The sequence below is a fragment of the Chiloscyllium plagiosum genome, chromosome 11 (genome assembly GCF_004010195.1).
Source record: "Chiloscyllium plagiosum isolate BGI_BamShark_2017 chromosome 11, ASM401019v2, whole genome shotgun sequence".
NCBI classification, from domain to species: domain Eukaryota; kingdom Metazoa; phylum Chordata; class Chondrichthyes; order Orectolobiformes; family Hemiscylliidae; genus Chiloscyllium; species Chiloscyllium plagiosum.
In genome coordinates, this window is record NC_057720.1 from 55,576,843 (window position 1) to 55,589,355 (window position 12,513).

Below are 12,513 nucleotides of genomic sequence, written 5' to 3' on the forward strand. Positions count from 1 at the left end.
ACCCGGGTGTTTTTCCTATCTTCCTGGTGGTGGAAATTGAATAAAGATTGGTGCACTTTGTGTCTTTCACTGTGTCTCACACCTGCACACACACACCATGGGTGCTGGGGATAAAATAAGCACTACCGCACTTAGGTGGTAGTGTGGGGGTTTTAAATAAAAAAAGAAAAAAAAAAAGAAAAAAAAATATAAACAGGAAAAAAAAAGATAAACAGGAGATTTAGGTGGTAGTGTAGGGGTTAAAAAAAAAATAAAATAAAAAAAAAATAAAAAAAAAATAAACAGGAGATTCACATACACACCATGGGTGCTGAGGATAAAATAAGCACTACCGCATTTAGGTGGAAAAAAAAGAAATAAACAGGAAAAAAAAATAATAATAAATGTCTCCTGGAGGGAGGGCAGGTCTGAAGACCTCCTCGTGGGTCTGCTCCTGGGCCTGGCCAAACTGGCCATCAACAGGTCCAGGCAGCGGGCCGTGGAGGGGGTCGTTAGGGCCGACTGCCTGCCCCTCTTCCGCGGTTACCTTATGTGGTGTAAAATTATGTCCCAATACATGTGTGAATCTAACCGGAATGGAGGTGTTGCTTAGTCCCGTGTGAATCTTATTACACACCTCCCCGTGTGAATCTTCTTATCTGTATGTAACCAGAATGGAATGTGTTTTTTAGCCTTGCTCTGCTGTTCACATGAATGTTTATATCTGGAAAAGAGTATATCAGCTGGAAAAGTCTCCAGTTCGGTGAGTCTGCTCTGGGGTTACGTTTAACCGCCGAGCGTGGGTTGTTTGCAACCGCTCTACGAGAACTGACGGCTCCCAGTTCCGGTAACATGTAGAGTGAGTATAAGCCAGACCCGTTGGTTGTGGCGACGCTGCGGGGAATAAAATGCCCATATTCTAGCAGACTCGCCTCTTGGTCGTTTGTTCTGTGTCAGACTACTCTCCTACGAACCTGACCTTGAGAATTTTTTAAAACAACATATTAATGAACCAAAACCTGCAACCCATTCTAAAAGATGAAAGACTTAACAGCAATCTAAGTTTGTACAATATATCATTTCAATTGCATGACACTGTGATCTTTTGCTATAAATTCTGTGTCTTATGATCCTGCTCCACAGCTATCTGATGAAGGAGCAGAACTCCGAAAGCTAGTACTTCCAAATAAATTTGTTGGACAATAATCTGGTGTGTGATTTTTTAACTTTTCTCCCCCCTAGTCCAACACCGGCACCTCCAATTTTCCAGGAATATTATGGGAACAACATCACCTCCAATTTTCCCTGAAAATCACACACCATCCTGACTTGGATATACCACAAGGATCATAATGATTGTGATTAATAATGATTATGGAAGAAGAGTCTGCCTCTATATTAGAGAGACCAGAAATGGAAATAAATATAACCTGTCCAAGCTTGTTTAGAAGTAAATTTGAAAATTACTTCCCTGTATCATTTCATTAGCCCCATGGTCAGGGTAAACCCTTTTAAATCTCAGTCACTTCTGGAATTGCCATCTCTAATGTGTCCATTGCCGATCTCCTACACTCTATTCCAAATCATGCAAAGTTTCAATGCCCACATGCCGATGTGACTGTTATGCCAATCCTTACTGACCTTGTTCTACTGGAAAGGGATTCAGCATCTCCTATTGGCCAGTGAGTGAGCTTTTGTCAATGTTTCCAGTGTTGTTAGCCTGGACTGCCAGAGGTCTGAATCCCTTTCCCCTGTTTGACCACACCCTGGCTGATGTTTATTATGATTACGGACAGATTGATTTAACAAGATTTATTTAAAACAATACCTTCCCCAAGGGCTACCTTTCTCCAAGATGCAAATGGACTTTTATTTTAAAAGAATCCAGCCTTTCTTGAATTAACAAAATGAGTGTCTTTGTTAACTATTAAATGAGAGAAGAATTAGTTACCCAGTGCACAGACACTCAGATTAAAAATAACATGTGAGTCCAAAAAGATACTGTTTTGATTGGAGACACCGGTGTTGGACTGGTGTGTACAAAGTTAAAAATCACACAATACCAGGTTTATTTGGAAGCACTAGCTTTTGGAGCACTGCTCCTTCATCAGGTGGTTATAGGAGCAGTGCTCCGAAAGCTACTACTTCCAAATAAACCTGTTGGACTATAACCTGGTGTTGTGTGATTTTTAATAATATTTTGAGATATATGGACAGTCTTTGAATTGTTTGTGAAGAACAGATAGTTGGATATTGTGGAGGTTATTGTTCATGTTGACATTGGTAGGTGAACAGTCAGCTGCATGATCCTTAGTTTTGCAGATTGTTTGAAAATCTGTAGTTCTGATGTCTGATAATATTAAATTCCAGCAATGAGGGTGAGAGTTATTTGTTGTTGTTGTGTTTCTATTGTAACTGGTTTGCAGCACTCAAAATTTGGAAGACTTTCGCCTGCACAGTAACTAGGAGATATTTCTTTAACTGTGATTGTCATAGCATGCTAACAATGAAACTTAGATTGACACACACAAGAACACTCAGTGCCACTAGTCCAGTCCAGCAGAGTTTGATCAAATTAGATTCCCTACAGTGAGAAAACAGGCCCTTCGGCCCAACCAGTCCACACCGACCCTCCGAAGACTGACCCTCCAAAGACTAACCCACCCAGACCCATTTCCCTCTGAATGATGCACCTAACACTATGGCAATTTAGCATGGCCAATTCACCTGGCCTGCATATCTTTGTGACTGTGGGAGGAAACCAGAGCACCCGGAGGAAACCCACACAGACACAGGGAGTATGTGCAAACTCCACACAGACAGTCACCTGAGGCTGGAACCGAACCTGGGACCCTGATGCTGTGAGGCACCAGTGCTAACCTCTGAACCACCGTGCCATCCCTTACTTACTTTTCAATGTCTGCTCTTGTGTATTTTTCAAAAGGGAAAACACGATGTAGCTGCAGTTTGAGATATCATTCACAGGGGATGGTTTGCTTTGAATAGAGTGTCATCAGTCTCTTGTTATCTTTGTAGTCACAAGAGATCACAACTCAGTCTGTTTAAAGTTTCTTTGACAATTTTGGTGTTACATCCTATCAGTCTCTCTTTCTTTCTCTTTCTCTCTCTCCAGACAAACAATTAATTTATATTGACATATCAACCCCCTTGAAAACTACATTTTGAAACAACATATTAAAAATCACAGTACTTTGTGATTCTACGCTGTGGTTACAACACTTTACCTTTTCCAAGATACAAGGTCCATTCCCATTTCACTTTAAAGAGTGAAAAGAATTGAATATATATAGCAGGCACGCTCACAGTACATCCATTCTCTCAGATTTGGCAAATATTATTTTCAATTCTAACTGGGTCTTTAAATGTCCTGCAGGGGATTTACAATTACATTTGATTTCTAGGAAATGTGGGAGATTTTAATGTGTCATTGAAGAAGCAAGCTCTAACAGAATAATCCAATATTCTTGGTCTTTTACTTTTTCACAAACGTTAATGGGTGGTGGTCAGTATAGCCTGTGGTCCCTGTACCCATTCCAGTTATATATCTTAAAGTATTTGAGAGCCAATAATGAGCTGAGGGTTTCATTCTCTACTGTGCAATACAATTTCTGATGTTTGTTTAGTTTTTGGAGAAGTAGCTAATTGCTATCTCTGTTCTGGATTTATCTTTCTGAGGGAGAACAGGCCTTCCCTGGTGACACTTTGATGTTTGTTCAAAGTTTGAAGCTGATGCAGAGGCTCATTGTAAAACAAGCCTTCAAGCTTTTCAAAAGCAGTTTAATATTTCTCAGTCCAAAATAATTTTATTTTCAGTAGTAGGACCGTCAGCAATGCAGTAACAGTACTAAAGTATTAGATGAACATTTGGTAGGACTTATACTTTACCTAGAACTTCATAATTTCCTATTTTGTTATGGGAATGCAAAACTGTACTGCTACTACTACCTTAGCAACGCTCAGCAATCTTGACAGCCATTCCTTAAACTAATAGGTGTCCAAGATTCATCACTTGTGCCCAAGCGAACTACTGCTTGTAAGATTGACCACCAGGTCAGCCAACTGTATTTTCCAGAAATGGTTTCTAGTTGCTTTAAATGTGTTTCCCATGTTTTACAGTTCACTAGGAGGTCATCTAGTTAAACTATGCAGATGCACCTGCCACTATCCAGTTCATCAGTCCTTGAAAGGTAATTGGGGCATGTCAGAGTCCAAATAGCATTCAATACTGTGTAACCCATTCGGAGTTATGCTGTTTTCAGACCTCTAGCAAGATTTGGAGGGTAGAGAGCACCCGTTTTTGTAAGATACATTAGCTTGCACTAGTGACTGATCCCTGATGAGAGGATCAGGATAAGAGGCCCTGATGTTAATGGGGATGGGTAGGAACAGACGTAGATCTTCTTTCAGGCCTGAAGATCGGAAATTCCACAGACATGAATTATTTTCTTAGCCCATTTCCTGCGAGGCAGCTGGTCAGATTAACAACGCCCAACTGCCAGGCAAGAAAGCAATAGCAGGAAGCTGCAGATCATTAGGAATGCTTCCGAGCAATTGGGAGAGAGTAGGATTTAGTCTGGGAGATGGCAACCCAGAGGTCAAGAGGTAAGATAAGGCTCAACAGGACAATCTGAAAAGAGTGAAGGTGAAGGTTGAGAGGGCTGTCAGACTTTGCAGGAGGCTTGAGAAAATCTCTTGATATATGGCCATTGTGATCGGTGTAAATAAAAAGCTTTACTGGACCACAAAGAGAGCTCTAAGGATTTATCTTTGGAGCTCTTGCCTCTGTTCATTCCTGGATTTCCCAAGCACAGATACCTCCAAGATTGATTTCCAGGGGGACACAAGTAGTTCTCAGACAGGCCAGGAGAAAATTGAGGTGAGGACTCATTTAGCGGAAGAGCCACAGGGGAGTGTAGCAGAAGCTGAATATCCACTTGATGGCAGTAATATTCCAGGAAAAGTGGAATCGGTTGGCGAACAGCCATTCCTTAAACAAAAGGGAAAAGTAAAGGGAGCATACTGAATGGCAGCCACTATTAGTGGAAACAACTTGGGGCATATTAATGAGGTATAAATGGTGTTATCACTGGAAGATCAAAGGAACAACACCAAGTTTCAACTAATCCAATTAGATTGACGTAAAGTTCAATGAGCATGGGCTGTAGGATGTAAGTGCAGATATCCTATAGATTCATTGAGTCATAGAGATGTACAGCATGGAAACAGACCCTTTGGTCCAACTCATCTATGCCGACCAGATATCCTAACCTAATCTAGTCCCATTTGCCAGCATTTGGCCCATATCCCTCTAAACCCTTCCTGCTCATATACCCATCCAGATGCCTTTTAAATATTGTAATAGTACCAGTCTCCACCATTTCCTCTGGTAGCTCATTCCATACATGCGCCACCCTCTGCATAAAGAAGTTGCCACTTTGGTCCCTTTTAAAACTTTCCCCTCTCACCCAAAACCTATGCCCTCTAGTTCTGGACTCCCCGACACCAGGGAAAAGACTTTGTCTATTTATCCTATCCATGCCCCTCATGACTTTATAAACCTCTATAAGGTCACCCCTCAGCCTCCAACACTCCAGGGAAAACAGCCCCAGCCTAATCAGCCTCTCCCTATAGCTCAAATCCTCCAACCCTGGCAACATTCTTGTAAATCTTTTCTGAACCCTTTCAAGTTTCACAACATTCTTCTGATAGGAAGGAGACCAGAACTGCACACAGTCTTCCAAAAGTGGCCTAACCAATGTCCTGTACAGCTACAACATGGCTTCCCAACTCCCATACTCAGCAATAAAGAAAAGCATACCAAATGCCTTCTTCACTATCCTATCTACTTGCGACTCCACTTTCAAGGAAAAATGAACTTGCACTCCAAGGTCTCTTTGAGATATTCCATAGGAGGCAAATGTGAGACTGTCACCCACGGATCTTGCAGAATTCAACCTTGCAAAAATGTTCAAATTTGGTACATATATTTTAGAACTGAAAAGTGAAAGGTTAAAACCCAGAACAGTTCCCAAAGCAGATTTTGGACTCAGTTTAAGATCAAGCGAGTGCTTAGAAATTGCATGTCTGATGTCATTCCTTTTTTTTATTGTTCGTTTATAGTGATTTTGCAATAGAGTGTTTATCAAAAACAAAATATTAATCTTGCTGTATTTGTTACCTCTGGTGGGGAGGAATGTGGTAGTCCGTTTTTACTTCTATTAATATTTGACTTTACTCATCTGATTTTAAAAAGCAGTGAACTTTCAGGCATTAACTTTTTGAAAGGAAAAATACTACTTAAGATAGCTGTAGTGGTCACCTGAACAGTTTTAGCCAAACTCATGATACCATCAATGAACAAGAATCAGTTTGAACTGAAACTAACATTGTTAACAAAATGCATTAGAACTCAGATATGCATTTCCTATTTGAGTTGCACGTTTCTGGAAGTTTCACAAGTTTGGCTACAAGATGTCTGTAGGTTATCCAGCTTAAAAAAAAAACAAATGAGGTGGTAAGAAAAAGCCTGGGAACTATAGACCAGTGATCCTGATATGGTGGGGGGAGGAGAAGTTGTTGGAGGGAATCCTGAGGGACAGGGTTTACATTATTTGGAAAGGCAAGGACTGATTAGGGATAGTCAGTATGGCTTTGTGCATGGGAGATCATGTCTCATTAACTTAATTAGGTTTTTTAAAGAGGTAATGAAGAGGATTGATGAGGGCAGATCAGTGGACATGATCTATATGGACTTCAATAAGGCGTTTGACAAGGTTCCTCAGGGAAGACTGGTTAGCAAAGTTACTTCATGCAGATTAAAGGGAGAACTAGCCATTTGGATACAGAACTGGCTTGAATGTAGAAGACAGAGGGTGGTGGTGGACAGTCACTTTTCAGAGCGGAAGCCTGTGACCAGTGCTGTGTCACGAGAATAAGTGCTGGGTCCACCGCTTTTTATCATTATATAAATGATTTAGATATGAACATAGAAACTTAGTTAGTACGTTTGCAGATGACAGCAAAATTGGAGGTGTCGTGGACAGCGAAGAAAGTTACCCCAGACTACAGCAGGATTTTGATCAGATGGTCTAATGGGCTGAGGAGTGGCAGATGGAGTTTAATTTAGATGAATGTGAAGTGCTGCATTATGGAAAGGCAAATCAGGGCAAGACTTATATACTTAATGGTAAGGGTCTAGAGGGTGTTGCTGAACAAGAAGACCTCGGAGTGCAGGTTCATAGTTCCTTGAAAGTGGAGTCACAGGTAGGTAGGATAGTGAAGAAGGCATTTGGTTTGATTTCCTTTAATGGTCAAAGCATTGAGTATAGGAGTTGGGAGGTCATGTTGCAACTGTACAGGACATTGGTTAGGCCACTTTTCGAAAATTGTGTGCAATTCTGGTATATCTCCTCCAGGAAGGATGTTGTGAAACTTGCAAAGGTCCAGGAAAGATTTACAAGGATGTTGCCAGGGTTAGAGGGTTTGAGCTATATGGAGAGGGTGGATAGGCTGGGGCTGTTTTTTCCTGAAATGTAAGAGGCTGAGGGGTGTCCTTATAGAGGTTTACAAAATTATGAGGGGCATGGATAGGGTAAATAGACAAGGTCATTTCCCTGGGATGGGGGAGTCCAGAACTAGAGGGTATAGGTTTGGAATGAGAGGGGAAAGATTTGAAAGGGACCTAAGGGGCAACTTTTTTCACACAGAGGATGGTGCGTGTATGGAATGAGCTGCCAGAGGAAGTGGTGGAGGCTGTTACAATGACAGCACTTAAAAGGCATCTCAATGGGTATATGAATAGGAAGGGTTTAAAGGTATATTGTCTAAATGCTGGCAAAAGTGACTCGATTAAGTTAGGATACCTGGTCAGCATGGACGAGTTGGACCAAAGGGTCTGTTTCCATGCTGTACATCTCTATGACTCTAAGTGAATCGGTTCACAGGCAAACTGCTTTTGGGCAGAGCAGAGGGAAGAAAATGGATTTGTAACAGAACCTGAAGACAGTTTCTCTCAGTCTCTTGAAGCCAACACCTGGTAGAAAGTAAACCAGAGGAACATCCATTCATGGAGAACATGAAGACATCTACAAATTTTGTCAGTGCTGAGGATACATGACATCAATTAATCAACTGTGGACTCAAGTTAAAACCTAATATCTCAAGATCTAATGACTTCAAATTGCCATTCTTGATCTTCCTTTTTGTATTGGATACTTCTCCCTTCTGGATACCCAAATGGTATCTTCAATATTTCAATGGCTTACTGAATGACACACCTGTCATCTTACGACACTCCTTGTAATGATCCAGTGACTCACGTAACATTTCCAACAAATTGAATTCCTCAAACTCGCCTCAGTTAAGAATGGGCATGTCAGAACTAGCTTTTGGTTATGATAAAAAAATTCTCCCCTATCACCCTCATGTATGTTCACTCTGACGTTAAAGGTTCGTGCAATGCATTACTTACCTTGCTTGATGGCCAACTCTGTTCCCTTTGCCCCTTCTCCTGCAGCTGTTGTCGCAGTCATATACACAATGTAAACATCATCAAAACCAAGTGTCAGCCAATAAGTCCTCACAGTTGGATTTATGATATTATCTAACAAAGTACAAAAAAAAACTTTTAATGAACAACATATATAAAAGCAAATTACTGCGGATGCTGGAATCTGAAACCAAAAGAGCTTTGACAAAGGGTCAGTTAGACTCGAAATGTCAGCTCTTTTCTCTCCTTACAGATGCTGCTAGACCTGCTGAGATTTTCCAGCATTTTCTCTTTTGGTTTTAATGAACAACATCATGCACTTTGATCATTGAAAGATTCCATATTTATTTATTTTCCAATGAATTTTAATCATGTCTATGCCATCAAAACTACCAAAACTTCTAATACTGGGGAAATACTAAATTCTGTAATCGTTCATTCTTCCTCCTTACTTTTTTGTTAAAAACCTGTTCTTGTCACATCACCTCCTTTTGCCTTGCACCATCACTCGTGTAATCACAATCCTGCCATCCACATTACTACAAACATCTCATTCATTCTTTTCCAATCCCTTTTTTCCAGGTTTTGCTTTTGTTTCCAGCTTTGTCACTTTGATCTGAAACATTAAGCCTAATTTTAACATCCAAAAATGGACAGGTAGAAGTTAAATTTTAAACATTTCAAACTTAATTTCACCAAGTTTGGAACTTGTGACTTCTTGTTTTAACATAACATTTTTTTAAAAAGTGGCTGTGAGCCATTTTTGTGAGCTGCGCCATTCAATCTGGTCTTGGCAGATCTTCTGCCTCAATCCAACTTCTAATTCTCTCTCCTCATTTCCACTGATTTCCTAAGTACATACATGGTGTGCTGCAATAACTCACAACAGTTCCTTTGACAGTTCCTTCTGAATCCACAATCTTTACCACCTAGAAGGACAAGGACAGCAGATGCTTGGGAACACTGCCATCAAGTTCCCTTCCAAGTCAGGCACCATCCCAACTTGGGATAATAATCACTGTTTCTTCAATGTCATTGGGTCAAAATCCTGGAACTTCCTTTTCAAAAACATTATGGAATTACCTATACAAATAGTTATTTTTAAAGTCATGGGTTTTAAATTTTGATGTTGAGAAACTTGGATATACTCATACAAAGAAAGTTAGAGTGCAGATACAGACGTGGCATGCTAGCTCAGTGGTTAGCCCTAGTGCCCCACAGCGCCAGGGGCCTGGGTTTGATTCCATCTTCTGGCAACTGTCTGTGTGGAATTTACACATTCTCCCTGTGTCTGCGTAGGCCAAGGGTAATGCAGGGTTATAGGGTAGGGGTGTGGGTCTGGGTGAGATACTCTTTGAAGGGTCAATGTGGACTTGATAGTGAGAATGGCCTGCTTCCATACTGTAGGGGTTCTATGATTTTATAAAAAAGGGCTGCAATAGTTCAAGATCACCACCAACCTCTTAAGGGCAATCAGGAATGAACAATGACCCTTAAATATACTCAACAATAAAACATTACAAACCTTGTGAGATAGACAATTCCAAAGATTCACAACCTGTCCTTAGTTCTGAATGATCAACTTGCTATAATGTTGGCCAGTCAGTTAATTGTCTCACTTTGCAGCATCTGTTCTCCTTACAGGTTACATGGCCGCCTAACTTTGTTTCATCAAAGTCAACATTAGCGTGGTGCTGGAAAAGCACAGCAGGTCAGGCAGCATCCGAGGAGCAGGAAAAATCGACGTTTTGGGCAAAAGCCCTTCATCAGGATTCCTGATCTAATCTTAACTCCAATCTCCAGCATCTGCAGTACCTACTTCTGCCTTTGTTTCATCAAAGTCAGGCACATTATTCTGTCTTTTCAAAGTTAATAGATAGAATATAGCTAAGGTCACAGCATTGACCCTTGTGGCATTCCACTAGTTGTGGCCTGCCAAAATGTCCTATCTAGTCTTGTTCTTTCCTTCTGGTCCATTAGACAGTCTTCCATACACATACATATATTTCCTCCAACTTTATATCTGGAAAATTAGCCTGGAGTGGTTACCTTCCCCAAAGTAACCATTTGTAGGATCTGTTTCTGAGAGACAAGAGTCAGATCCTATGAATGGTATTTAGGTCCCACTGTTGAATCCAGGATGAAGTGGTGTTCCTGAATACTGAACATCTTTGCTGTCCTTCCCATCCCTTCCTCAAGTATCAATACCATTTCTGGCAGCACAGTAGGTAGCGCTGCTGCCTCACAGTGCCAGGGATCTGGGTTTAATTCCACCATCAGTCAACTGTCTGTGTGGAGTTTGCACATTCTCCCTGTGTCTGCATGGGTTTCCTCCAGGTGCTCCAGTTTCCTCCTGCAGTCCAAAGATGACTGAAGGATCTGTTTCCATGCTGTAAAACTCTATGACTCAATGTGCAGGTTAGATGGATCGGCCATTCTAAATTGCCTTTAGTGTCCAGGGACTGCAAGTTAAGTGGATTAGCCATGGAAATGCAGGGTTACAGGGATTGGGTAGAGGTGTGTGTCTGGATGGGATGGTCTTCAGAGGGTTGGTGCAGATTTGATGGGTCGAATGACCTACTTCCACACTATAGGGATTCTATGATATTCTATGGTTAATAGTTTCTGTCTCGACAGAGTTTCTGACTTCCATTTTGATTTCAGATTTCCAGTATCCATGATTAGGAAGAAATTTTATCCAACAGAATTTTCAAAGAAATATTGTTTGCACCTTTTCTAAAGCTGTATATAAGTCAATCAATTACAGTATTAGTAGAACAACAAACTTTTTCCCATTATAGACAAGCTATGACAACTCTTAAGCCTGGCCTTCAGTGCATTATCAACTACTGGCAGCTGCATCTCAAATTTCTAAATTAGTTTAAAACATAGCACAGTAAGTCTCCCATATAAGCATTTCTCTATTAAAATGCTATGGCAAGTTCGTTGTTTAAAATAATTGTCAATTATAAGTGTGGATCAAGTGCAAAAATGAGAATCAGAAGTTAGGAATATCATGGATTCTAAACCCACTCCATAATTTGAGCAGGCAACTACATCAATGTTGTGCTAAGCGATGCTGTTTTGTCAGGCATACTATCATTTTTGAAATAACTAATCCCTGACCATATCTGTCCATTTAGCTGATAACAAATTCCATTCTACCAGACAGCAGTTGATGGGGATCCAGCAACAAAAACTGCACATAAAATTAATCAGATTCTTGTACACCCAGATTTGCAAAAGCAATTCAGGAAAAAACTGCACCCAGAAAAAAATTGACAGCACTGTTTCCAAAGCTGAAGTTTTAATACTATTGCTGTCATATGGTCTTTATTTTGGAGCTAAAATAATTGACAATGCCAGTTTTGGGGACTAGGGGCTTTTCCTATGCATGACAGAAATGATGCAGGCAGCAAAACTTTGTACTGCTTTCTCATCATAATGATGTGGTGTGCAGTCCAGATAAATAAACTGTTAACAGGTTGCACGCTCAGCAGGGGATTCAGATGTGTATGTGGTGAGCACAACTTACAGCTAGCCTACACATCTTAAAGAGGTGATGCATTCAGGCAGTAACAGTTACTGGAACACAGAAAAAATTGAAATACCAACATTGCAACAGATTTGACAGAGCGTTTCCAGGATTGCTGATGTAGTATTGAAGATCATAGCTGAAAATGTGTTGCTGGAAAAGCGCAGCAGGTCAGGCAGCATCCAAGGAGCAGGAGAATCGACATTTTGGGCATGAACCCTTCTTCAGGAATGAGGAAAGTGTGTCCAGCAGGCTAAGATAAAAGGTAGGGAGGAGGGACTTGGGGGAAGGGAGTTGGAAATGCGATAGGTGGAAGGAGGTCAAGGTGATAGGCCGGAGTCGGGGTGGGAGCGGAGAGGTCAGGAAGAAGATTGCAGGTTAGGAAGGCGGTGCTGAGTTTGAGGGATTTGACTGAGACAAGGTGGGGGAAGGGGAAATGAGGAAACTGGAGAAATCTGAGTTCATCCCTTGTGGTTGGAGGGTTCCTAGG

The 12,513-nt window shown here is 41.0% G+C and overlaps 1 protein-coding gene across 1 annotated transcript in view; it reads right to left on the reverse strand.

Moving 5' to 3' along the window:
• LOC122554410 (interleukin-23 receptor-like) overlaps nucleotides 1-12,513 on the reverse strand; it is a 144,910-nt gene that overhangs the window by 25,716 nt on the left and 106,681 nt on the right. Inside the window, exon 13 of the mRNA XM_043699391.1 lies at nucleotides 8,471-8,602. Coding sequence (XP_043555326.1) covers nucleotides 8,471-8,602 — 132 coding nt within the window. The remainder of the gene's footprint in view (nucleotides 1-8,470; nucleotides 8,603-12,513) is intronic.